At 58.0% G+C, this 26,185-nt stretch overlaps 2 protein-coding genes across 8 annotated transcripts in view; both read right to left on the minus strand.

The window, feature by feature from the left end:
- The window catches only part of CAPN15 (calpain 15), a 30,112-nt gene extending 13,191 nt beyond the window's left edge, over nt 1-16,921 (minus strand). The window contains exons 1-2 of one of the 5 annotated variants that reach the window (XM_066275420.1): nt 16,676-16,920; nt 4,264-4,547 (exon numbers count right to left, since the gene is read on the minus strand). In XM_066275420.1, coding sequence (XP_066131517.1) covers nt 4,264-4,442 — 179 coding nt within the window. In that variant the 5' untranslated portion in view covers nt 4,443-4,547; nt 16,676-16,920. Of the gene's footprint in view, nt 1-4,263; nt 4,548-9,063; nt 9,174-14,091; nt 14,200-16,675 lie in introns of those variants that run through there. The other 4 variants (XM_066275422.1, XM_066275423.1, XM_066275421.1 and 1 more) reach the window with 4 other exon arrangements.
- Nucleotides 16,922-22,096: 5,175 nt separating this feature from the next.
- RAB11FIP3 (RAB11 family interacting protein 3) overlaps nt 22,097-26,185 on the minus strand; it is a 97,992-nt gene continuing 93,903 nt past the window's right edge. For all 3 annotated transcript variants that reach the window (XM_066275426.1, XM_066275425.1, XM_066275427.1), the window contains 5 exons: nt 25,784-25,865; nt 24,758-24,895; nt 24,375-24,530; nt 24,113-24,253; nt 22,097-24,032 (listed from right to left, as the gene is read on the minus strand). In XM_066275426.1, coding sequence (XP_066131523.1) covers nt 23,919-24,032; nt 24,113-24,253; nt 24,375-24,530; nt 24,758-24,895; nt 25,784-25,865 — 631 coding nt within the window. In that variant the 3' untranslated portion in view covers nt 22,097-23,918. The remainder of the gene's footprint in view (nt 24,033-24,112; nt 24,254-24,374; nt 24,531-24,757; nt 24,896-25,783; nt 25,866-26,185) is intronic.

Consider the following 26,185-nt stretch of genomic DNA (forward strand, 5'->3'; position numbering starts at 1 on the left):
GCGGCCCCTGTGGCTGGAAGGCTTTGGGGATGGTGGTGGCACAGCTGCTGGGCCGGCAGAGCACCCGTCACAGACCCCAGCAATCCGCACCTGACAGCTCACCCCATCTCGGCGGCTCCAGGTGTGGAGAAATGACTCGGGGTCGGTGGCAGGCGAGCAGAGGAGCAGAGGCTCTGGTCACCAGAACCCCAGGGTCCCCTCCACGGCCACCCTGACATACCGCAGGGCCCGGCAGACACTCGGCAAGGCCAGACCACCAAGCAAAGCCTAGAAGTAAAAGAAGGTTGGGAACCTGATGTCAAACCAGACTCAACACAAAATGTGCCCAAGTTCCATGTCACTCAGAGGCCGAGTCACCTGTGCTCCAATACGCAGAAGTGGTCGCCTCTGGGGGAGGACAGTGGCCGCTCAGGGGAAACAAGATGAGTTACCCTTATAACAGAAAGGCCAAGTCAAATGGAAAATTGAGGCAATTGTCCAGAAAAACTCAACAAATGCCTACTCTCCCCTCATTATATTTCACTGACACTGAGGTCTAATTCAAAAAGAGGGGTGTATGGAGTTGCTCTTGGGGCTCACTGTGAAGTCCCCCCAGTGCAGTGCCCAGGACACACATGTTTGTAGGGATGTAGAGGCGTGGCCCCACCCTGGGAGATGGCCTCTCTCCTCCCCAAGAAAGCTGAGAATAAGTGGTGTCTTCACACAAGGACTTCGGTCAAGACACTGGACCTGAGGCCGGGCTCCTGAGCAGGCCATGCCCAGTCCGGATGCCATGCCTCGCTCTGGCAGCCCAACCATGGGCCAAGATGTACTGGGGCCTCCCCCGGAGGTCACCCTCAGCCAGCTTTGGGTCATCCTCCTGGTCTCTGTGTCCCCAGGGAAGGCCCAGAGCTTGTACAAAACCAGTGCCCAAACCAATCGCTTATTGATTACGATGAGCAGCTCCCGGGGCATCGAAGTCCCTGCCCCCAGCCTGACAGTGAGCTATTGGAGACTTGGCCGGGCCTGGCTCTCCTGGCTTCATCTGTGCTGTGGGGTGTTCCCGGCCACGCAGGCAGTGTGCTGCTGTGGGGGCACAGGCTGCTGTGCCGCTGGCTTCTGCATGGGACCTCCACGCCCCGATGCCCCTGTCAGAGCTGGGGAGGGGCGCCCTGTGCACACTCCTGACTGCCCCTCCGGACGGTGGTGGGCGTGTGCCTGTGGGAGGGGTTCCTGTCAGGGTGGGCGTACAGTGCTGCTGCAGCGACACAGTGGGCCACGTGCCTTTCCAACCCCCTCCTCTGCTGTTCTTTGTCATTTCTGGTCTGAATGCCTGTGAATTCCTCAAGGTCATTAGCACTATGACCTTTTTTTTTTTTACAGAGACAGAGAGAGGGACAGATCAGGACAGAAAGACAGGAAGGGAGAGAGATGAGAAGCATCAAATCTTCGTTGCGGCACCTTAGTTGTTCATTGATTGCATTCTCACGTGTGCCCTGACTGGGGGGGCTACAGCAGAGCGAGTGATCCCTTGCTCAAGCCAGTGACCTTTGGGCTCAAGCCAGTGACCCCACACTCAAGCCAGATGAGACTGTGCTCAAGCCAGCAACCTCGGGGTTTCGAACCTGGGTCCTCTGCACCCCAATCCAACACTACCCACTGTGCCACCGCCTGGTCAGGCGATTTCTCCCTGATCTGCCTTTGTCTGCTGCTCCCAGTGGCAGACAGTAACCACCTTGAGGTCTAGATCTGACTGCAGTAGCCTTGGAAGGAGCTGTATGAACACACCAGCCCAGGGACGGGGTCTGGCAAGAACCAGGAGAATGAGAAAGGACAATGCCAAGTCACCAGGCTCTTGGCTTGCTGGCATGAGTCAGGATCCAAAGTCTAACACATACACACACCCCTCAGAGCGCTCCCAGGCCTCCCAGGAAGCTGCCTGGCAAAGCCCACAGGGTCTACAACTCGGCTGCTGCTCACCTGGGGTTCCAGCCTCCTTCCCTGGGACCCAGTAATTGTACTCCTAGCAATTTATTCTAAGAAAATGAATGAGAATAAAAAGAAATGTGTGGGGCCCTGGCCGGTTGGTTCAGCGGTAGAGCATCGGCCTGGCGTGCAGGAGTCCTGGGTTCGATTCCCGGCCAGGGCACACAGGAGAAGCACCCATCTGCTTCTCCACCCCTCCCCCTCTCCTTACTCTCTGTCTCTCTCTTCCCCTCCCGCAGCCAAGGCTCCACTGGAGCAAAGTTGGCCTGGGCCCGGGCGCTGAGGGTGGCTCTATGGCCTCTGCCTCGGGTGCTACAATGGCTCTGGTTGCAACAGAGCGACACCCCAGATGGGCAGAGCATCGCCCCCTGGTGGGTGTGCCAGGTGGATCCTGGTCGGGCACATGCGGGAGTCTGACTGCCTCCCTGTTTCCAATTTCAGAAAAATACAAAAAAAAAAAAATGTGTGGGCAGATATAAATCTGAATAGATGCTCAACATCACCAACCATCAGGTAAACACAAATCAAACCAGCATGAGACCCCATCTCACACCCACAAGAAAGGCCAGGATCAAAGCTGCCGATGCTAAGTGTTGGCCAGGACGTGGAGAAAGTAGAGTCTTCTCCTACCTTGCTGGTGGGAATGCAGGATGGTGCAGCCACTTTGGAAAACAATCTAAGTTTCTTAGAAAGTTAAATATAAACTTGCAATCAACTTCGGAAATTTCATTCTAGGTCTCTACCCAAGAGAAATGAAAACATACGTCCACTCAAAACAAACGTTAGAGAAGCACAGTACATAAAAACTAAGGGGAAACAAATGTCCATCAACGGAGAAATGGAGAAACGAATGCGGTCCCAGACAATGGAATATTACGCAGTCACAAAAAGAATGACGCATTAACACACAGCGCACGGACAGATCCTGAAAACACTGTGCTCAGTGAAAAAGCCAGAGACTGAAAGAATACGTAATACAGGATTCTGCCCATGTAAAATTTCTAGAGAAGGCAAATCTATAGACAGGAAGCAGGGTGGTTTTCTGGGGACAGAGGAGGACTGCAAACAAGCAGGATCTTTAGGGGGAACGGGGATGATGAAAAACCGGATTGTGGTGATGGTTGCACAACTCTATGAATGGACTAAACCCACTGAACTGTATACCTGTGAGGGGTTACCCTGATAGTATGTAAGTTATATCTCAATAAGGCTGGGACACACAACTGTTCACTAGTACACCATCCTCACAGTACCAAGGGAATATTCTCTAACAATTCACTGCACTTCATTCTAACTCTCACTGATCCCTGCACCACCCTGTCTCCTGGTGCACCCCTCTGCACCTCAGCCCCCGCCTCCTGTCCACTAGGATAACTTACAAGACCTCCAAGACTCTCCCACAGAGCTGGGCTAACCCCTCCAACACACTCCCAGGTGCCTCCTCCGGGGACTCAGGTTTTGGCTCCAGTGCTCTCCCAGGAGGTGGGCCCCACTCCTGCGTGCCCTGTAGGACCCTGCCTGCTGTCCATCCGGCAGGAGAGCCCAGGAACATGCTTTTGAGAGAGGGAAGCTGTCTGTTACCCATTGAATACAAGCCTGGGCACCCCGGGAGAGCAGGGGCTACCACAAGCGCTGCCCCAAGGTCTGCGGAAGCCTGAGGGTATGCTGAGCACCGAGCACGCCTCTCTCCAGCAACGCCACGGGGCAGGGTAGAAAGCATGGGTATCAGTGCTAGGGTGGGACATTGGAGCTTGACCTGCCCTCACATTCGTCTCTCCAGCACCTCTGGGGGAGGTTCTCCAGGTGACCCGACAGATAGCCTGGGCCAAGTCTGGCCGCAGCCGGAAGGAGCCAGAATGTGAAGGTCTGCCCTGGGGCCCCACAACCCTGCCCTCCCCCGCAGGCAGCCATGTCAGAGCGGGGTGCCACACACAGACGGGGCCGGAGCAGTGTCCCCCAAATCCTGTGGGAAGCAAGCCAGCATTCTCAGTGCATGCCAGTGCCACCCAGGCCTGGGGTTGGCAGGCTCCCCCCACCCCCCACCCCGCCGGGCAGAAAGCTCCGGAAGCTGCTTCATCACAAGCACCAAACAGCCCAGCCTGGGCAAGAGGCTGGTCTTCCAGACCTTCTCCGCCAAGCGGGAAGCAAGCCCAGGGCCTCCCAAGGTCTCGTGCCCTCGAGGGAAAGTGAGCTGCTAGAGGCCCTGAGAAACAGGGGTCCCACTTCTCCGCAAGCCCCTCAGCCAAAGCAGGGGTGCCCGGCAGAGCAAACTCCCACCCCTTCGCCCCCCTTTCTTACCTTCGGGCCCGGGGGCGCGGGGTCTGGTGCTGCCGGCTGACCAGGGCACCGCCCCAGACAGGACCCCCGGGGCCACTCCTACAACAGACGGCTGCCGGGGGCCCTGGGTACGGCGGACCCCCAGGGAAGCCATGGTCGGACTCGGTCTCGGCAGCCAGCGAGGAAGCGGAGCTCCCCATGGCCCCCGGGTCGGGGTCGGCAGCCGCACTGAGAGCCGGGCCTGGTCACATGCGGCCAGAGCATGGAGGGAGGTGAGCACCCACACAGGAGACAGGGTGGCCGGGCTGGTCAAAGGCACGTGACAAAAATAAACAGAGAGAGAGAATAAAGAGAAAGAGAAGAAACAGCATGATTCACAGCAACAAAGCCCCAGGAGCTCTGGGAGTGTTCCCCAGTGCACATGGCCTTGAGGCAGGAAGGGGACAGCCACAGAGCAGGGACACTCCTGCTCAGGGTCAGACTGGGGGCCTGAGCCTGACCCAGGAGCAGGCATCCTGCAGTGCCCACCCCAGGCACGACCACGGCAGAGGTCCCCACAGGGCCGAGGGCCAGGCGGTGCCAGAGCCACACCCCCAGCAAGAGGCACACTGGGGCCAGGAGGCGGGTTGTAGGTGCTCACCCCGTCCCATAACCAGGGCCCCCTTCTCTGCTCCTGAAAACCCACATCGGCCCATCAGTTGCCCACAGGGGGGGGATGATGGTGTCATAAGCCAGTCATCTTCAAAGACAGTTATCTTCAGTGAGAAGAGAAATGACAGTTTTGCTTTACTGTAGAGTATGGGTCACGGGATAGTTAACCAAAGGAGAAGAAGACAAGGGAAGGGAGCAGTGAGCTGGTGCTGGCCTGCAAAGCCAGGCAAAGACCCGCACGGTGCGACGGAAGGGCCACATGCCCTACGGAAGCCTTCCTGCAGAAGAGCCTCCCGACCCAGAGACACTTCGGGGGCCAAGAGGAGATGGGTGACCTGAGAGGTACCCGGGGGGAGGCAGGCCAGGCTGTCAGTGGGAGACCATCTGCACTCCAGGGAGGCCCCCACCTCCAATGGCCAACGGGACCCACCTGAGATGAAGGTGGCACTTCTCGTTTCGAATGAGGCAAGTCCTTGGTAGCTTAGGGAAGATGCCCACCCAGCTTCCCCTCACCCAGCGAGCGGGGCTCTGGGCCAAGGTGGGCGTCTGCTTGGCTTGCCAGCTGTGCAGGGGACCAGCAGCACAGCTCCCGCCCTGGGTCCACTGTTACCACAGACGCCCTTCTCCTAGCTCCCAAGTCAGTCCCATGGTAACGGGGGCAAGGGGCTGGAGTGAAAGGAGGATGCATCTTTGCAGCACAGGCAGGCCAGCGGGGGCCTAGGGGACTTGGTGGGGCTGTGCAGGGCTCCCTGTACACGACAGTGAGCAGCAGCACGCAGTGCTCTGGGAACCAGCAGGAGCCAAGCACCCTGGGATGCAGAAGTCGGGGACGCCTGCCCCGTAACAGCTCTGGTCAGAGAGGCCCAGTTTCCCTGCAGCAGTACCGTGTGCTGGGATGCCTTTCCTCCAGGGGCCGTGAGAGGGACACAACAGCACCTGCCCTGACTGGTCTGGTGGCCCACCAAGTCACCTGACATTCAGGCCTCCACCTCGGAGCACAGTCAGAGCTGAGCAGTGGGGCAGGGACACCGCCCCCGCCTGGCCCCTGAAGGACTGTCTGCCAGCTCAGCTGTCAGGAACACTGTCCGGTGAGAGCACCACGCGAGGGGCTGTTTCCAACCTACCAACAACCACGTGAGAAAGGAACAATGGACAGGTTATGGGCATCTCAGTAATGCACCTCACCTAAAACGTTGCCATGTCAGCGTGAGACTGGGGGAAAGCATGTGGGAGCCGAGTGACACCACCTTGGGTCACGTCTTTGGACTTGGCTGTGGTCCATGCGCATCTCCGTGCGGACGAGCGCGCTCTGGTGCCGCAGCCCTGTATGGAGCGCTCAAGCAGGAGCGACAGAGGGCCTCAGTATGCGCAGCTGTGGGCGCCCAGTGCACACTCACCAGCAGCGGTTCCACATCAACCTGGATCACTCCAGACACCTGCCTCTCCCATGATTATAAGTCAGATATCAGCATGAGAACGCCCCCCACCCCAGAACTTTTAGACCCCACTCCACACAGGAGCCCCTGGTAGGAAGAGGGCCCAGGTGTTTCTGACTCCCCTTCTGCAGCTAAAACCTGAACAGGTGAGTAGAAGGGAGGGGAGGAGCAGCTGAGAACAGGTGAGGGCTTGAGTTGGAGCCATGCCCAACAGAGGTGCCCCACAAAGCAGAACTGCTCGTGACTGGGTCCAAGGCTGGTCTGTCCCTGACAAAGAGCTGTGCATGTCTCCACCAGGAGAACAGAGGGCTGGGCAGCGTGGGGAAGCCTTGCCCACGAACCGGGGGGAGGGACAGGGTACAGGGTGTCCCATTTGCAGCCAGGTAAGGGCCAGCAGCTGGCCCAAATCACAAGAGATGCCACCACATGCACATGGTGTAGGCAGAGCCAAAGGGAAAGCCATTCCCCAACACAGGGTAAGGGCCTCCCAGGGAGATGTGTGGGGCCACACGTGCCTGGTTCTGCCCAGGGGACAGCCACGAGATCCTGTGCAGGCTGGATGTGCTGCCCAGAGCGCCAGCTCCCAGGAGGGCCCATCTGCTCTTCACCGATGCCCTCAGCAGCAGGGCCATGAAGGCGCAGATCTGTCACAGACAGTTGGGGTGTGAGCTGGCTCCCCACCCCTGCCCACCAGCAGAGTACGAGGCACCTGAGTGGGGCCAGCTCCCTGACACACCTTTAGGAAAACCTGACCCTGTAGACCCCCTCTGGAGTGGGTGCGAGGCCTACTGAGGGGTGGGCTATGCCACGGAGCCAGGCCACTCCTGAGAGGGCAGGAGCAGCACAGATCCCTCGCTGAGGGATCAAAGAGAAGCGACAGAGAAGAGAGACGGCCTGGAAGGGCAGAAGCCTCCCAGAAAGCAGCTGGCTCCAGAAGGGCCTCTCTAGGGATTCCTAGGGACAGTACCCCAACACCCCTGCACCCTATCTTGGCCCAGTGGGAGTGGGGAAGATCCCCTGGGAGGGAGACCCACGACGGATCACCCTGATTGGGTGAGGCACTCAGCCAAGCCACCAAGCACAGAGTGGGCTCTGCTGCCCCAAGCTAACCTGAGGGTCCCACCTGCATGGGGCGACGTGTGGGAAGCCCTGCCTGGGTGGTCAATCTATGGCTCCCGTCCCGACTCCTGGTCAGAATAACCAGAGATGGAAGCTACAAATACGGATGCCCAGGTACTCTCCTTTGAGATGGAACCCCAGGGCCTCCTGCAGGGCAGGCCCGAACCTGATCCCAGGTGACAACCCTGTGCAGCCTTCTCCTGCAGAACCTGTTCCTCTCGCCCCAGGTGAGAGTGTGGGAAGACCTTCTGCCAGTCCTGCAAGAGCCTAGGCCCATTCATTCATTCCTTCGTGCAGTTTAATTCATTCAGAGGAAGCCCATCAGGGCCCTGCTGCGCCCCAGGCAGTTCCAGGCACTTAATACGGCAACCCTAAGGAACCCCGTCTGCAGGGTGCTCACTTTTTGGCTGCTGTGTCCTTTTGTTGTTGTTGTAATTTTCATTTGTTAATTTTAGCGAGAAAAGGAGAGAGGAAGAGACAGGAACATCGATCTGTGCTTAAGACCCAGCAGCCAAGCCCTGGCCGGAGAGCTCGGCTGGTTAGAGCGTCGTCCCAAAGCACAGAGGTCGCCGGTCAGGGCACACACAGGTCGATGTTCTTGTCTCTCTTTCTCTCTCCTCTCCTCTCTCGCTAAAATAAACAAATAAAAACATTTTGAAAAAAGAAGAGCATGATGTACAACATGTCTCCGTCTGCAGACAGAAAGAAGCCAGAGAGCACCAGCCGCCTGGACTGTGCAGGGGGCAGGACTCGGACATGGCTGCCCCCAGCCCCACCGTCCCCACTGGTCCGCCTGCCCTCGCTCGGGAAACGCTGCCCTAGATTTAAATGGGGCAGTGGCCTAGATCTGGCCCTGGAAGCTCGAAGGTGGGACTGCTGCCTCCCCCAGAGGACAGGGTGTTTGTCAATCCACAGGGGCTCACAGGGCTGTCTACCCACCAGTCTTAGTGAGAGGCGTGTGCCCAGCCTGGCACTGAAGACAGCTGGGGCCCGTCCAGCTAGAGTGATGAGTACATGAAAGGCGAGATGAGAATGACCATCTCCACAGGACCCTGCCTGGGTGCACCTGTCTCGGGCAGGTAGTTTGGATCCCAGGAGCGGCCCCCAGTTCACTTGGCCCCGCTGCCCTGTGGGCCCTCTGAGGGTGAGCGCTGAGACCTTTGCATGCGTAAGGCAGGAAAGTGCTTTCCCTGTGGGTGGTGTAGAGGTCACTCCTACCCAGTGAGTTTACCTGGCCCAGAGATGGGGGTGAGCAAACGCCAGAAAAGCCTGTAGCCATGGAGGCCACAGACGGGCCGGTGTGGGCCACACCCAGATCCCAGTGAGAAGGGACTGGGTATGCCCTCCTGGGGCTCCTTGTGAGTCTGCGCCCCCATATGAACCCGTACGGCGCAGTCCCACTACTGCTTATCAAGATCCACTGCCCCACCCTGTAACAAGAGTCCTTCACGAACTATAGCAACCCAACAGGCCACCTGAAGTCAGCCCCTGGACAGGGACCAGGAAAGGAACAGAGGAAGAGCTGCCCAAACAGGCAACGTCAAGCTCTTCTGGAGATTTGTTCCCTGTGCCTGAGGTGCCACGGCCACCCATCACACTCCAGAATCACACCCACCGGACGCGAGGCCGAGCCCATCGGTAGGTCCCCGAAGGCTGCAGGAGGGCTGCCACGACGGTGGACAGGCTAAGGACGAGAAGCTCCTGCCTGAGTGAGGGAAGCCTCCCCTGTCCCAACCAGAAACCAGGCTGGGACCCCACCCTGGAGCGGGCCGCACCCCCGGGAGGTCCCAGACTTTGACCTCCCCACCCCTGGGACTGGCAGGGCAGCATTCTCCTGTTGCCAGCTGCTTCCTCAGAGGGCAGGGGCGCACCCACATCAGCAGCGCCCTTAAGAGGTAGGAAGACAGCAGGGCACGGAGTCAGGGGATGGGCCCTCGGGGACACCAAAGCAACAACACAGGGCCCAGCAAAACGTGTCTGCCTTGGGGTGCACCCGGAACGACAGGCCATGACGCCAAGCCTCACACAACGCTTGCAAGGCTGTGAGAAGCAGGCTTTGTCAGGGCAAGGGTCTAGGCCAGTGGTTCTCAAAGTGTGCGCCCTGTGGTATTCCAGAGAGATACGTGCCTGTTGGGGACCAAAAAACCAACAGGGTTTTTGGAGTTTAGATTTTTGGGAGACAGAGGTGTGGGGAATTGGCTGTAAGCTGACAGTCTGCCCAACCCCCACCTCACTTGCCTGATTAGGCTGCAAAAGGCTGTTAAGCTGTGGTGCTGGATTGTTTACACTACCCCCCATGTTCCCCAGAAAGACTGGAGGCAGGTTTCTTCTATCCTTTGTTTGGTGTAAAGTTAAGATGATATGTATGGTGGGGGTTTTGGATTGATGGTTAAACATAAGGAATTGTCTCTTGAAGCCTTTGGATTTCTATAAAGGAAAAATACGTGGCAATATCTAAAAAAGCTTTGAACATTTTACTACAATTTTCAACATCCTATTTATGTAAATTAGGATTTTCTACTCTCAACACAATTAAGAGTAAAAAGAGAGGAATTCTTCAATGAGGAAATGAGAGTTTGCCTTTCAAATACATGCCCAAACACTGAAGAAATCCCTAGGACACATCAGGCTCATGTTTCTCATAAACACAAGAATGAAAAAACTTAGCACATTCGTGCTAGGACCTGCCGAATTTACTAAATCTTACTAAGAATGTATGTGTGTGTGTGTATATATATATATATATAAAGATAACTTGTCATTTTTTTATTTTCTAACCCCTCTTTTTACGAATTCTAAAAAGTGTAACTCAAAAAATGTAACAAAAATGTTTTATAATGTCAGAATAAATTTAATTTTGTTGTATTTATTTAGTTTAATTACCATAAAAGCACGCCTGGATTTTATATTTTTTTCTTTAATATTTGACTTAATTATTATAACATATTTCTCAGAAATTTGTATATAGTGCGCCTACAATTATCTGTAGGATTTTAAATGTGCCCCGACTTCAAGGCAGTGGTTCTCAGGGGGGTTCTGTCAATCAAGGGCTCAAAGGAGAGGCCCCGGCACCCCTGCAGAGAGAGGGGTGCCCTGCTGCACCCCAGTCCCACCACTGTACCACTGGTCCCATAGCCCCAACCAACCGACAGCGCTTGGGAAGGGCCTCACCCTCCTGTGAGACGCGTGAGCTCCCTTCCACACCTGGCTCAGTGGCACAGTGAGCCTGCTAACAACACATCCACTCAGAGGACATGCCCCTCTCCTGGAAGGTTCTGGACTCTGGCCCTGAAAGAGCACACCTAGTCCCTAGGGCGAGGCTTAGTGGCTCAAACCAGAGTCCATCAAAGAGTGATGGCGCCAGCCATGTGGTTCAGGCTTGGTGGCCTTCTGCGGCTCTTGTGCTGGGCTGTGCTCCCACCCCGAGGGCCGCGTGCAGGGCTGCCCCACCTCCATACACAAGGGTCTGGACAAGGAACTGCTCTCAGTTGCCCTGAGAGTAGTCCTGTGGGACAACATAAACCCCTCGGGGACTACATCTGTCCCTCACCCAGAAGAGACCAGAGGTCCCGGGGGACAGACACAGCTCGGCCCCTCGGGGACTACATCTGTCCCTCATCCAGAGGAGACCAGAGGCCCCTCGGGGACTACATCTGTCCCTCACCCAGAGGAGACCAGAGGCCTCGGGGGACGGACACAGCTCGGCCCCTCGGGGATACATCTGTCCCTCACCCAGAGGAGACCAGAGGTCCCGGGGGACGGACACAGCTCGGCCCCTCGGGGACTACATCTGTCCCTCACCCAGAGGAGACCAGAGGTCCCGGGGGACGGACACAGCTCAGCCCCTCGGGGACTACATCTGTCCCTCACCCAGAGGAGACCAGAGGTCCCGGGGGACGGACACAGCTCGGCCCCTCGGGGACTACATCTGTCCCTCACCCAGAGGAGACCAGAGGTCCCGGGGGACGGACACAGCTCGGCCCCTCGGGGACTACATCTGTCCCTCACCCAGAGGAGACCAGAGGTCCCGGGGAACGGACACAGCTCGGCCCCTCGGGGACTACATCTGTCCCTCACCCAGAGGAGACCAGAGGTCCCGGGGGACGGACACAGCTCGGCCCCTCGGGGACTACATCTGTCCCTCACCCAGAGGAGACCAGAGGTCCCGGGGGACGGACACAGCTCGGCCAGCGTCTCACGGCCTGGTCCAAGCCCCTGACTCTCCCCAGGCCAACCGGGGTGGCAGGTGGGGCCCCAGGAAACAGGGCCTCCCTTAGCTGGCTCTGCCCATGGCAGAGGCTTCCAGGAAAAAGTGTCAGGTGGGGCAGGGCTCCAGGTGAGCAGCCAGGCATCCATCAAGAGTCACCTGGACCCACACCCTGGCACCGCCTGGCCACTCGAACTTCCAACCACTGGTGCAGGCCGGGTGGCTCTGCACTCACGGCCCTCTCCTGTCCTTCGTACACATGGTGCGAGCGTCCGGATGCCCGCCTTGCCGCAGCCTGCCCCGCTCACGCCCCTCTGCCCTCAGGTAAATACCAAGGCCGGCCACTCCCGCTCACAGGGCCAGCTACCGCCAACAGCAATGTCACAACACACCTGACCTGTGGTGATGCAATGGCTAAAGCGTCAACCTGGAATGCTGAGGTCGCCGGTTCAAAACCCCCAGCTTGCCTGGTCAAGGCACATATGGGAGTTGATGTTTCCTGCTCCTCCCCCCTTCTCTCTCTCTCTCTCTTTCTAAAAATAAATAAAAAAATTAAAATAAATAAATAAATAAAACTATCACAACACTGCTGCTGACCTCTGAGAGGAAGACTGGAAAGGTTCTGCTGAAAATCAGTACTGAAGCCCCCCAAAGAGCCAGGCCGGGGGCCCCAAAGCATAGCGACCACTTTCCGTTGGCAAGCTTGGCGAGAAGAACCTGCCCAATACCTGTCCCGCTGCCCAGGGTCCGCAGCCCAAACACGCCACAGGGCAGCCACTCTTGGTGTTTCTGGACTTCTCTGCACGGCAAGTACTTTGGTCCTGAGGGTTCTGGCGGTCAGCTCTAGGACAGAAGTTGGGCTCCTTCCGCGTGGCCCACCTCAGTTTCCTCAGCCCGCTCTGAGCACCTCTGAGATGCCTACTGACCCTGGGCGCCGGGAAGGACCAGCAGCTGACAGGTTTGATTTGCTCTACTGTCTGAGGCAGCTGCTTTCTGGGGTGGGAGGAGACAGATCTCTCAAAGTCAAAGGCAGAAGTGAGGAGGCTGGAGAACCACCACACAGGATCCTGGGGCCGCCTCCAAGGAGGTGCACAGGGTCACTGTGTCCTCTTGCGTCTTTGGAGCGGTACACGACCTCAGCTATGCATCGTAAAAAATGGGACTGTTTTCTACACGGTACTATCAAAGAAACAGGGACGCTCAGAATTTCAGTTTCTAGTTCACAATTTCAATATTGGTTAATGTTGAATACTATTTTTTATTTATTGATTGATTTCAGAGAGAGAGAGGAAGGGAGGAAAAAGAGAGAGGAGGAGAGGGGGAGGGGGGAGGGAGAGAGGAAGGGAGACAGGAAACTGATCTGTTCCTGTATGTGCCCACACCAGGGATGGAATTGGCAACTTTTGGGCTTCGAGACGAAGCTCTAACCAACTGAGCTAGCCGGCCAGGGCAAATAATATTTTTAACAGGAAAAGAGAAGGTCCCAGACAAGCATTCTTGTTTTTGGCATTCTGCATTTCTGGTTGCCACATAGTGGCAAGAGTAGCCCTGGCCCAGGGAGCCCTGCTGGCACCCACCAGCCCAAACTGTTTCATGGGGGCACGGAGCATTCCAGCCTTCAGCTCACCCCAAAGGAAAGGAGACGGGGAGGATGGGGGCTCTCTGCAGCCACCTCCCCAGAATGCCAGGGGCTTTAGGACACCCTGCCTCTCCTGCCATGTGGCCGGAGGGCAGCATCGGGCAGGGGCATAAGGTCCGAGAGCCTTAATCTATCTGTAGGAATTTCATTCCAAAGGGCAATGTGGGGGAAAAGTGATGTGGGGGGTACCGGCCTGAAGAGGAATTCCCTCTGCTTCAGGTTTAAGCTCTAAGGGCATAGAAACAGGAAGCCTCAATGACTGCCTTCCTCTGGACACAGACACACGTGACAATTCCAAAAGCAGTGATCAACCTGCTTTCCTCCTAATATCTATTTTTTAAAAAATGTTGGTTTTAAAATTTTTTTTCCATTGATTTGAGAGTGTAGCAAGGAAGGGGGGGGGAGAGAGAGAGGGAGGGAGAGAGAAGGAAGGGAGGAACAGGAAGCATCAACTCCCATATGTGCCTTGACCAGGCAAGCCCAGGGTTTCGAACCCACGACCTCAGCGTTCCAGGTGGACACTCCCCTGCGCCACCACAGGCCAGGCTCCTCCTGGTATCTTGCAGCACCATCCAGGCACATCCTTCAGCCCAGCAACCAGAGAAGTGGGGACACAGCCCTGGAAGCTCCCTCAGACTTCAGAAGACAGAACAGGGTGCAGAGAAGCTGGAGTGTGATGGTGTTTGCAGGACAGGAGGGCTGAGGGCAACATGAGCGTGCACTCTACTGTCTCCTGGGAACCCGCCCCTGCTGCTGCTCCTGGACACGTCACTGCAAAGGGACAGTACGTCACTGACCTCCAGAGTAGCCCCTCATGCAGCGGAGGAGGCTCCAGACTGCGCTCCAGACTGTGCATCCTGGGTGGTCTCTGCTGGGTTAGGCCACCTCTGTCTTCCCACAGACCCCTGGCTCTCTGCACCCCGGTGACAGGTCCTGTCCTGGTGGCACCAAAACAGCCCTCTGCAGAGCCCGCACTCAGACCCCTCCCTGGGTTGCTGCCGTAGCCCACAGAGTGGCTAGGTGTGGCTAGGCGTGGCTAGGTGTGGCTAGGCAGGTGCCCACACCTGGGAAATGAAGGCAGCACGGCCTCAATCCCCGGCCTCTATCGAACACACTCAAAAAAGGTGGAGATCAGCAAGTCTACTAACTCATCCCCAGAGAGGCCTCGGGGTGCCCTTCCAGATGCCCCAGGAGTTCCCCTTGGGCTTCAGAGTCAGGGTGACTAGAGTTGCCTGCTGGCAAGCAGCTCACAAAGCCATCTACTCCGTGTGAATGAGACAGTGTTGGGCACGGCGAGTTGGCATGTGCACGGGCAGCCGGGACTACATCAGAGCCCAGTACACCCTCCCAGACAATCTTGACAGAACAGGAAGGAAAGGAAAAGAGAGAAGCTGCGTCCACGCTGAGGGGTTCGGCAGAAGAGAATCAATGAGAAATAAGATCATATTCTTGATTGAGTCAGTCTGCTGGGTGCTAATAATGGGGCACAGGGTGGAACCAGAGTCAAGGACAGTGAGGATGTGCCAGGCCACAGTGGGGAGGGAAGAGGAACTGGCTAAGCCCAGAGCCGCCTCAGAGTCCTAGGGGCAGGGGATGTCCTTGCTCAGGGTCGGGTGTACTTTTAACATCAGATAAATAAGCCACCAAACCCACCCCACCAGCCCAAACTGTTTCCACCTGAGCATGCCATTTGCCTCTCCAGCACCCTTCTGTGCCGAGGTGGGGGGTGGGGTGACTGGCGCACTGAGGGCCAGACCACAGGCCGCTACATCCCTAAGGGCTGTAACTGTGGGTAGCTGGCCCTATCAGGTTCTTCACCCATCAGCTAGGACTTACGAATATCTGGGTTTGGGGGCATATTTTAGGGCTGCTCCTCAGTGAAATGGGCTTCCCAAAGTGCTGCCTAGGAGACAGGGACCTGGGCAGCTTGCTGCAGGGCCTGAATGAAAAGAGCATCAGCCAATGTTACCACTGGTAAGCCAGCCAAGCCTGGCCTCTCTGGTGAAGGGCAGAGTACTGGGAGCTGCCAGCACCACTGGGGGTGGGGACAGCCTTAAGCAAATGCAGGATCAGGGGGCTTGGTCACTTCCTGTTCTCAAAGCCCAGGTCTGGGGTGCTCAGAGCAGACACAAGATCAGAGACCGTAGGTCCCTGCCTAAAGCCATGCAGCCACTAAGTCTTGGGGCCAGCAGGGGTTAAACCAGGTTCTCAGAAGGTCACCAAGTCATGAGTCTGTCTGCTCAGGAAAAGCAGCTCCAGAAATTCTGAGATGCTGAGGGAAGGGGGAAGAGGAATGCTCTTCCTGGGAGCAGAATGATCTAGGAAGGGGGAAGAGAGGAATGCTCTTCCTGGGAGCAGAATGATCTAGGAGGAAGTAAGATGTGCCCATCACCAAGGCCAGGCTGCACTGGCTTCCTGCGAGACCACCACCAGGCCGCAGGGCTGGGCGCCAGACTCCCCTGTCCCTCTGAGGCTCTCCTTTTGCGACCTGGGCTAGGAAATACTATCTCTCTCTTTTCACTCAGAGGAAAGATGAAATTACCCCACCACCATGCCCAGTCTGGGGGTCGGAGATACTCTCTCCACACCTGACACAAACGAATCTCCAAACCTGGTAGAGGGGGGTCCCTATTGGGAGTAGCTCAGACCCAACTGAGCACCAAGCTTAGCCCATTTTCCCCACAGGATGCCAGGGCTCCGAGTTGCAGGACCCCAAACTCTCTGGCCTGGTCTCACAGAGATCCTGTTGCCTGCAGTCTGGTCACAGCCTCCTCTGCATTCAGGGGTCCCCAAGAGCCACCTAGTCAGAGCCACGCGACCACACAACAAGGCTTCACTCCTCAGGACCAGAAGGGCCCCTCTGTGGCCAACAGGAAGAGCTCGGTAACTTCCCTGTGTCGCTCCAGCACCAGCCCGGAGATGAACGGGGAAGAGGAAGTGCGGGGTGGCCAGTGGGCACAGAGGGCGCGCCTGCGCACCCCCCACTCCACTGGGCCGCCCCCAGGCGGTGCCCAGAGTCCCTCAATGGGGAGGGCTGCGGGCACCATGGGGCACATCCCCTAATGCAGCTGAACCAGGACGCTGCCTAGAAGATAAGGGCACTCAAGGGCAGGCAGGGACTGAGGCCGTCGTCTGTGTCCACAGCAACCACAGGCTGGTCTTCCAGCGACTCAGAGGACCCGGTCCCCGCCGGCTCCCCTCTCCCAAGCAGCGCACCCAGCCCAGCCCGGGCTCTGACCAATGCCCAGGAGTCGCCAGCGAGGCAGCAGGCTGACCCTCGCTCCGAGGCTGGCAGCCCTGGCGCTGAGAGATGCTGCTCGCCAGGCCCGGGCTCCGGCGAGGGTCCAGGCCGCGCCCCCCGGCCCGGCTGGGCGGACTCACCTCCGCAAGCCGGCGGTGCTTCCTCCGTCTGTGCGGCCTGGGCGGCGCGGCCCCCGGCCCGCTCGCCCCTGCCGGCCGACCTGCAACTTCTGCCACTGGCCACGCTGCCCCGCCGGCCTCCGGCACTGAGTGAAGGAGCGGCCGAACACCCAGACCCGGCAGAACCCGGCCCGCGTCCGGTGTCCACCCTACGTCACCTCCGTAGCGTAGAGACCGGTCCGGGCCCCGCGGCTACGGCGCGCCCGGGGCGCACGCGGCGCTGTGAATAGCGCGCCGGGACTACTGTTCCCACAGGGCAGCGCGGCGCCGTCCAACGCGCGAGGAGATCCGGGAGTTGTAGTCCTGGGAGGCGGCGGCCAACAGCTGCACCACTGGCGCCCTCCAGAGCCTGCCGGCTTCCTGGGCCTCCCCATCCACCAGCGCCACTGGGGACAGCTGTGCCCCGGACCCCGGGGAGTGCTGCGTGCTGGGCTTGGCAAGGAGTAGCAAGGGGGCTGCGCCGAGTACGGGACTGGGACTAGAGTTTCCAGGGTGCTCTGCGAGGACGGAAGGGGCGGGGCCTCCGAGTCCGTCCCAATCGAGGCGCTTCAGGTTGCGCCTTGCGGGCAGAGGCGTGAGGTTCACGGTCGCTGACCCGCTGCTTGAATGAGCGCTCGGCTGTCTTGGTCCCTACGTGTCTACGGGCTCGTAGACCTCATTAGCTCCCTCGAGAGCCACATCAGTCCCTACCCCACCCCCTCAGGTGCCTCAAACCATCTCGGCAACTTCTCCGTTCCTTGGTTTCCCACAAGGGCTTCACGGTCAAAAGCTACTGTTTTGGTGGGACCGACCTGGGTCTAAGACACAGCCTTGGCACTTGAGAGTGTTACTATGTGTGGCGGCTGTGGAATCACTTGACGAAATGAGGTACCACCAGAACGTGTAAACCAGTGGCTGGCAGGAAGGAAGCCCTAAACTTGGGGAGCTGCTGTTCCTCCGTGGGGACCTCTGAACAGAACCCGCGCCCCTGCACGAGTTTCCTCGGGTTCAGTCTCCCTTTACGTCCCGTTTTTCTGCACTCCCGAGGTCACTTTCAAGCCCAGCAGCCGTAAAACTTGCAGCCCCCTGCCATTTGTTGCCTAGATGCCCTGTAGGACATGCAGGAAAACTCCGGTGTCAACAGTTTAACCCACACAATTGAAGCAGAGAGGCTGCAGTGAGAAGTGGAGATGCTGAGGGCAGAGCCCCAAGGACTCGGACACTCAGGGACACGTGGGGAGCCTGAGAAGGCACTGGCCATGCAGAAGGAGATGCAGAAGCAAGGCCCATCAGCTAACATTCAGAAAGTGTTTGGTTGTGGTCCAATTCTGCCTGGAGATGGAGTGGAGTTTGACAAACGGGAGATTGAATGATGTTTACTCCAGTGCCCACAGAGGCTAAGCTGACCTCAAGAGGACCTACATGGACAGGACTCTGTTCTCCTGGGAAGACATTCAAGCCCCAGGAAAACATCTGTCTTACTCTCCAGATGCTGCAGTGTCCCAGTGGAGAGGCTTGGGCTTTCGCTGTAGCCAAGGCAGCGCTGCTTCCCGAGAGCTCTGAGGTGACAAGCGGCCTGTGGGGCACGGGGCTGTAGAGTGTCTCAGCCCACCCCAGCTTCCTTTCCTGCAGGTAGGTGACAAGGAGGCTTCCGACCGTGTGTGGCTGTGGAATCGTGTGAGAGGACTGAGTCAAGGGCTGACCCCACAGGTCCCTTTCCCTCTCCAGCCCCTCCCCCTGGAGATGGTCAGGACTGGTGTCCACAGCCCTGTAACCGCTCAGCAGGAGGAACAGTTGACATTGGGCCTGGTGATCTGATGGCCCAGGTTCCTGCCTGCTCACTGCAGATTTCTGAGGAGCCAGGCCTTACACCGGGGGTGCGGAGAGCAGGAGCATTCCAGCCCTCTCCCCCGCCTTTCTCTTTCCCCTCTTCCCCGCAGGTATGCACCCACTGAACTCTAAGGGACCCCACAAGATGTGCAACTGGGGAACAATGGGCAGCAGCAGCCAACCCCCTGAACCTGTCTCCAAGGTCCTCTGTCCTTTGACTGCTCAGTGAGCCGACAGCAACCCCACCCAGGGTCATTTCTTTCCCGTAACATTTCTAGAGAGCCAAGGCAGCCTCACCTAGGCTCTCCCCTATTGTGTTTTCTACCCTAAGCTCTTGTTTCACTGCCCCCAAAGGGAAGGGGAGGGGAACAGACGGGAGGGGAGGGGAGGAGAGGGGAGGTGTGCATTGTCCCAGGGGGGAGCTGGAAAAAAATGGGCTCCACGTGCAGTGGGTGGCAGGAGGACGAGTAAGATGAGGGACATATCTGTGGAATAAACCTGTGATCATCTGCAGTATTCTGAGGCACAGAGGTGTAAATTTTAAATAACTATAAAGCAGAAGATAAGTGACTTCTGACTACCCAGACCTTGGCCAGTACCATCCCAGCTGGAGGACACCACCTTTCCCAGCCTGGATGCTTCAGCACTGGCCCCTACCTGCTGGCATTTCAAAGACCAGGAGATGGCCCAGAGAAGGACCCTTACTTTTTACCTGCGAGGGCATCTCACAAAGCAGGCAGTTACAGGTCATTTCATAAAATCAGCCAGCACACGAGTTGTGTTGCTCCCAGCACAGGCACATCTTGGCCTGCCTATTGGCCTTGGGTCCCATGTGCCTGTCACACCAGTGGGAGTCCTTGTGTCCCTGTCCTGCTAGAAGCTCTGTTCCACAGGGCATCTGGGCACACTGTGTTCGCTGCTGTCTCAAGCCAAGGACAGTGTGGGCACAAGCAGATTTGTGCAGGGATGCTTGAATTAATGTTCTTTCTGCTCAGCCCTTCCCAGACACCTGCTGTGGGGGAGACAGCTGATTTTATGAAATGACCCGTAACTGCCTGCTCTGCGAGATGCCCTCGCAGGTAAAAAGTAAGGGTCCTTCTCTGCGCCATCTCCTGGCCTTTGAAATGCTAGCAGGTGGAGTGGGCAGGTGCTGGGGCAGCTGAGCTGGAGCCACTCCGGTACCCCTTCTCTACTGTGGACAGCTGGAGCAGGCCTGAGCTGGGGGCCCAGCCAGTGCGCATGGCGGTTGGAGGAACCAGGACCTGCCATGCAGCCACCTGCCAGATGTCTTCTTCCAGAGGGGCAGGGCCTTGCTCTGTGCTCTTCTGTCAGACAGAACTGCCCGCTGGGCAGGGAGGTGTTTGTGGCCAGGTGCTTCAGGGCTGGGGGTGCAGGATCCCCACAGGGGAGGGATGCACTCAGGGCTGGGGGTGCAGAATCCCCACAGGGGAGGGATGCACTCAGGGCTGCGGGTGCAGGTCTTGACACTGGCCTCGTGTCTCACCATGGCCCCTTCAGCACACTCTGCGGTCAGCCAGCACCCCCCCCCCCATCCTGCCCTCAGATACCTTCTAGAAGACAATTTCTAGGTAGGCCTTCCTGGGCAGCAACCAAACACTGCCCTGTTTCCATTCACAATGGGATTTCATCCTTTGTTCCCACACCTCACCCTGTCCCAAAGGTTTCCCGGTGGAGCTGGAGGCTCCCGGAGGGCCAGGGCAGGGATTTCAGCATCAGCTGCTGTTGGGCCCCTGTGTACAAACGTGGGAAAGGCCCTTACTGGGTAGTTCAGTGGGTTAGAGTGTTGCCCAGGTACTCCAAGGTTGCAGGTTCAATCCTCAGTCAGGGCACATACAAGAATCAACCAGTGAATGCATAAATAAGGGGAACAAATCAATGTCTCTCTCCCTTCCTTTCTAAAGTCAAAGTTAAAAAAAGAGAAGAAAATCTAACTTTAAAAAGGAGTGGGAATGAACTGGAGGGGCTCGCAGGCCTCAACAAGGTGGAGGAAGCAGCTCCTCCATCCCTGGCTCTGGCCTCACCTGATGGAGTGGATCCCTCCCCACTTCCAGCTTCTCCTAGGCAGAGATGTGACCGGCAGGTGCCAGATGGACAGACACAAGATAGGTGGGAGGACAGGTGTCATTCTCAAAGTGAGGCACTGGCCTCTACCTGGGCCAGTGGAGACCCCACACTGCAGCCTGTCTGGGGACAGAGCCCTCTAGGACCCCCTCTGACGTTCTGAACCCATCGCAGCAATACTTTGGTGCCCTCCAGTGCTGAGCAGACCTTCCATGCAGAGCTCCACCAGAAGCCTGGGGGTGAAGCCCACACATCAAGCTTCAGCACCAGGCTGCCCTCCTGGCCAGGATTAGGCCCTACTGGTGGCCTGATGCAAATCCAGTGAATGGACTTGATAATGAGAGAATGTTGGACCACCTCTCTGATGGCAGCCTTGGGAGCTACACCTTCTAAGCCCCGGGAGCACCGGTGGGGGGGACCTGGCCAGCAGCATGTGCAGGGCTGAGTGCTCCAGACTGTCCTGGCCTTCCCCTGGAATCCTGGTGGGATGTGGGCTCCAGGCAGAACGACACCCTCCACGTTTCTTCCTCAGCGCCACCCCACAGTGTCTGGGCCTCCCCCTGGGTACCCCTAGCATTGTTCTGCTACACCCCTAATAGATAAGGCCTGGGGGCCGCTTGCTGCAGGCCAGGCTGTGGCCACCACCTATCGCCACCCTCAGGTCATCAGCCCCATAGAAGAAGTTGGAGCCAGCGACCTGATCTCAACTCCCTTCTCTGCTGGCTGGGTGGCTGGGGGTGCAGTCCTCGGCCTCCCGGGGCCTTAGTTTCTCCCCTGGTGTCTGGCATGCAGTAGCTTGGTGTAAAGAGTAGGGGAAGATGCATTCGGCCACTTCTGTGGACGCCTGGGCTGGGCAGTCATTTTGGAGACTTTTAGTTAACAAGCCTCTTCAAGTCAGATTTGGTCACTTACCTTTAGTAACCTTCTCAGAGGTGTCCCTGTGACCACAGTAGCAGCTGAGCTCTCCCAGCCTGCCTCCCCATTCTGTACCTCCCTTCAAGCCCAAGCCTGACAGGGTCTCTTCGGCGCCTTTGGTTTGGGTGCTCTGCACGGCCTCCCCTGGGCCCTTCTCTTCAGCCCTGATTGCGTATCCCACAGGAACAGCTTGTTCATGAACCCGAGACAAGCAATGCTGTCCCCTCCTCGGCCCAGCTGGCCCTAGGTGCCATGTTGGTAGCCAGGATGCACTCAGGGGCCAGGTCCTGCCATGATATCCCAGTCCCCGGAGCCCACACGTGGCCCTCCCCCAGGAGCGCCCTTGGACAAGCTCTGCTGGACCCAGGCTGCAAGTGCCATCTCAGGACCTTTGGGAGACTCACAGGGAGGCCAGGAGGGGCTGGCTCGACTAGGTGGTCTCTTGCTGTCTGAATTCAGGTGACACCTGGCTCTCGGTACCCTAAACAACACCATCAGGGGCTGCCACGTCAGGCCGATGGCACCCACCACCCCACCCCACAACCCTCCCCCTGGAGGAAGGAGCCGACCTCTGTGTGTACAGCAACAGCTTTAATCCGTGGTGACATTGTCCTGGCCTTGCCCTTCTACATCTAGGCCGCTGTCACTTTGCCTGGAAGAGTCTTTCTTGAGAGGGTGAAAGCGGGGTCAGTGTGCAAGTCAGTGCCTGGGTGTGTGACCCATCTCCTGGCAATTAGTATTTACAGTTACAGTACTGCTGAGTGATGGACAGAAAGAGACCCAGGCTGTGTCAGCAAGGTCAGCCTGGGTGCAGAAGCAGAGTTCCCGTGTTTATTATTATACATACATATATATATCTCATGTGTATACACAGATAGTTTTCTCTCTTGGAAGTATTAAAAAAATTGATCAACCTTCAATCTATAAAAAATACCTACTCTACATGATAGAAAAATCTCTCCTCCAAGTTTACACTGATTTACACCAAGGCTTTCCCCAAAATATACAATACGAGGCAACGTCTTAAGTCATAGTGTATCTGGGCCATGTGGAGGACGGAGGGGTGCCGGGCAACACACATGCTGACACGCACACACACGTGCATACACCTCATACACACGCTCGCACCAGCGGTGGCCAGTTTGTGTGGAGGGTCCTGGCCCACCTGGGAGCAGCACTTGGAGGCTCAGAGCCAGTGCTCGGGCTCAGGTGGGCAGCAGGTCAAGCATCCCTGTGGGGGTGACACTGCTGTTCCTGGTAGCGCAGGTGCCAGACAGTGGCAGCATAAAGCTGGGCACGGGTTTCCTTAGAGGAACCCCCAAGCCACTGGGAAGGCCTTGTTCTCTGCTCTTGATCTGTGTCCTGGGAGAGCCTGTTCGCCTGGCGGCCTGCGGAATGCACCTGGGGAAGAATGATGACTTCTAATGACTTCAGACTCCTAGAGGAAACATTTGGACTCTGGCCTGGGAAAGTGACACTTCATCGGAGGCAGCCAAGATCTGCACAGGGAAGGGAGTGGTCCAGGAGGCCAGGAAGGCCGCACCCATGGGGAGGCAGCACCTTGCCATGGCCCTGCCTGCACCGCAGGAGCTGGAGGGGCCTGCCATGTCCACCCCGTCCAGACAGTACATTCCACACCATTACTCTCAAGTCCTCAGTTCAGAGCAGAGGCTCCTACCCAAGCTCCCACAGGAGGATCAGAGCCCCCAAAGGTTTATGTTGCGAGGGTCCGACTGTGGGAACAGCCACATGGCTGGAGGCCCCTGGGCCGGAAGCTGGACTGAGATGCCCCTCCGGCCAGGGGACGTCCTGAGCAGCTCAGGGAGACAGCTCCAGAAAAGCTAGGGGGAGGGGTTCTCTGCAGCTCTGGTCAGACCTGCCTCTCACGGGCCTCACTGCCTGTCTGTCACATACCACCACATCTGGTACGAGGGTCCCGGGGCCTCCAGACTGCCCAGGAGCGGTTGAGACTTGGTGGCACCAAATCAGGGTGCCCCTGCAGACACAGATGGCTGCACTGCAGGCGGGAACCCACTTCCTTCCTTTCTTCCCTGACAGGGCAGGGCAGCGCAGCGGGGGGTCTACTACATGGGAGGGGCTCACGGACAGGCTCATCCCAGCCTGAGGCACTGTCCCCACAGCTCTGCAGAGAGCAGGGGAGCAGGGACGACCAAAGCTGAGAGCAGGCCCCGTCTCGCCAGCACCTGCTGCGAGCTCCAGTCCCGGGGCTTCCCTTCCCTTCTCCCTCTTCCACCACCCCACCTGCAGGCGTCCCAGCTCAGCTGCGTGCTCTGGGCTAGGTGGCCATGGGACCTGCTATCCTTGGCCCACGTGTGCCGTGGCCAGCTCTGGGGTACTGGTGGAGTCCGGAATCACACTGGGCTGGGCTGGCCTGCCTCTATTTGACCTCCAGGATGGACGGGTTCGTCTCCATGATGGCCACGATGATCCTGTCAATGTAGTCCTGCAGGCGGAAGTTGATCTCTTCCTGCTTCTGAATCGCTTCCATGAGCTGTGGGATAAGCAAGGGGTCAGCACTGAGCGCACAGACTGGGGGCACCTTCACGTCCCAGGCCGAGGGGTGCGGGTTACCTCATCACGGGAGACTGAGCTGATCTCCGCGGCCAGGGACTCGGAGAAGGACGTGGAGAAGAGATTCTTGGCGCCCTGGATGCTCAGGTTGATGATCTGCCCATTGAGCTCATCGTTCTGCTCCTTCAGGTTCCGGTTATCCTGGTGTGGGCAGCACGACAGCGTCATTCCTGGGCTGTGAGCCCCCACATACCCCTCTTCCCATGCCAGCTGCCAGGCTTCTCCCGGATGGGAGGGCAGCCCCGCAGCCCCGCAGCTGTACCTGCTTCAGCCTGCGGACCTCCTGCTCCAGCTCGCTTTCCCGGGTGCGGCTGTTGTACTCCTGCAGGCCCACGCTGCTGCTCCGGCCCCGCCTCTGCTCTGCCTCCAGCTTGAAGAGCTGCAGGTGCTCTAGCTGCTTGCGCAGGTCCTCGATGAGCTGCGTGCAACCGCGGAGTGAGCAGGGTCAGCCCAGCCCCGGTCTCAGAACCAGGGACCAGGCACCATTTCTGAGAAGGATGACAATGCCACACTTCTCAAATGCCATCGCGCACCCAGCACCTCTGCCCAGCGTGACGGTTAAAAGCGGCCTGTGCATGCCACGTGGGCCCTGTGGATTCCGGGGGCTGGCAGAGGGACAGCCAGGGCTCCTGGGCTTGTGCTCACCTCCTGGGTTGCCTCCTTCTCCTTCTGGAACTGGTGCCTCTCGTGACTCAGCCTGTCTCCCAGCTTCTTCCTATTTTCCTGCTCGTCATTGAGCCGCAGTGACAACTCTTCAATTTCGTCCAGGAGCTTCTGCTTCTCCTGTAAAGTAAAACACTTGCCATGGACTACCTCGCCTGTCACCTCATACTTGTGGCTTTCCTCAGCTGCATGTGTCCTGGGAGTCTCAATTCACTGACATCCACAGAGCTGCGCCTGCGCCTTCCTGTCAAAGCCAAAGTGCGTGCACACAGGCCTGTGCCGACCCTGAGCGCAGCACCCATGGAAGGCAGCCCGGGGCGCTCTTGGTGTGGGGCGCCTCCCCCAACAGTACAACAGTACTGTCTCTAAGGAAAGGCAAGAGAGCAGGGCCTGCCTCGTGGCCACTCAGCAGGAAATGCTCATAGCAGCCCAAGTGCAGATGGTCTCCCACTTGCTCAGGATTCAGAGCTTCCCAGGAGACACTTGCAGGAAGTGGAGGACAGCGAGAAGCCTCTCAGTGAACGGGGCATGCGGGGTCCAGCTGAAGCCGGCCCCTCAAGGACATCATTCCTGGGTTCAGACTATGGGTCAATCTAAGCGTGAGCCTGTGGGCCCAAGGATCCCACAACTGTGGGAGAGCGGGGAAGCCAGGCAGGCTCCAGCATCTGCCAGCAAACAGATGGTGGCCTGAGCCAAGCCTGTCCCCTGCCCCCCCGCCCTCCTCCCCCCGGCCTGGTAGGGCCCAGCATCTTCAACCTGCTCTTTGAAGCAGCGCCGTTCTCCAGCCTGCAGTGCGCCCTTTGGCTGGCCATACCTCTGCAGACCCAGGAGCTATGTAATTGCCCTGCTTTGGAGAGCCTGTCTCAGCACATCCTGACCCCCCAACAGGTGTCAGAACCAGCGTCAGAACAGGCGTGGAAAAGCACGTAGGCTAGCCTGACTGATCTCAGTGACCGCACGGTGCAAAGCCTGGCCCTGCCCACTCAGCACTCCTGGCCTTCAGCTTACCTCCTCCAGGCGTTCAATGTTGGCCTTCAGACAGGGCGTGCAGGACCTCAGCTCACTGTTCTCCTCGTCCAGTTGCTGTAGCCTGGGGCACAGAAAGAGGCTGAGAGCCGCTCCCTAGGAATGCACCTCCGTGGGGTGGGGGAGGCCGAGTCTCAGAGCACTCACTAGAGGCCGTCCAGGGTCCACAGAGGCTACCCAGTGCCTACAGCCCAGCCCTGCACCCACAAGCGCTCTGGGCCAAAACTTCGTTGGCCAGGATGGCTGTTATACACACTTTGGGTCTGCGGTAATCTCAGGTTTACAGAGCAGGTAGAAACACCATGCCCAGTCCCTGCGGACCTCGTCCCCTCGGTGCTCATCACTGCCGCAGGTTCATCACGGCCCACACATCCACACCAGGAC

The sequence above is a fragment of the Saccopteryx bilineata genome, chromosome 4 (assembly GCF_036850765.1).
Source record: "Saccopteryx bilineata isolate mSacBil1 chromosome 4, mSacBil1_pri_phased_curated, whole genome shotgun sequence".
In the NCBI taxonomy this organism is placed as follows: Eukaryota; Metazoa; Chordata; class Mammalia; order Chiroptera; family Emballonuridae; genus Saccopteryx; species Saccopteryx bilineata.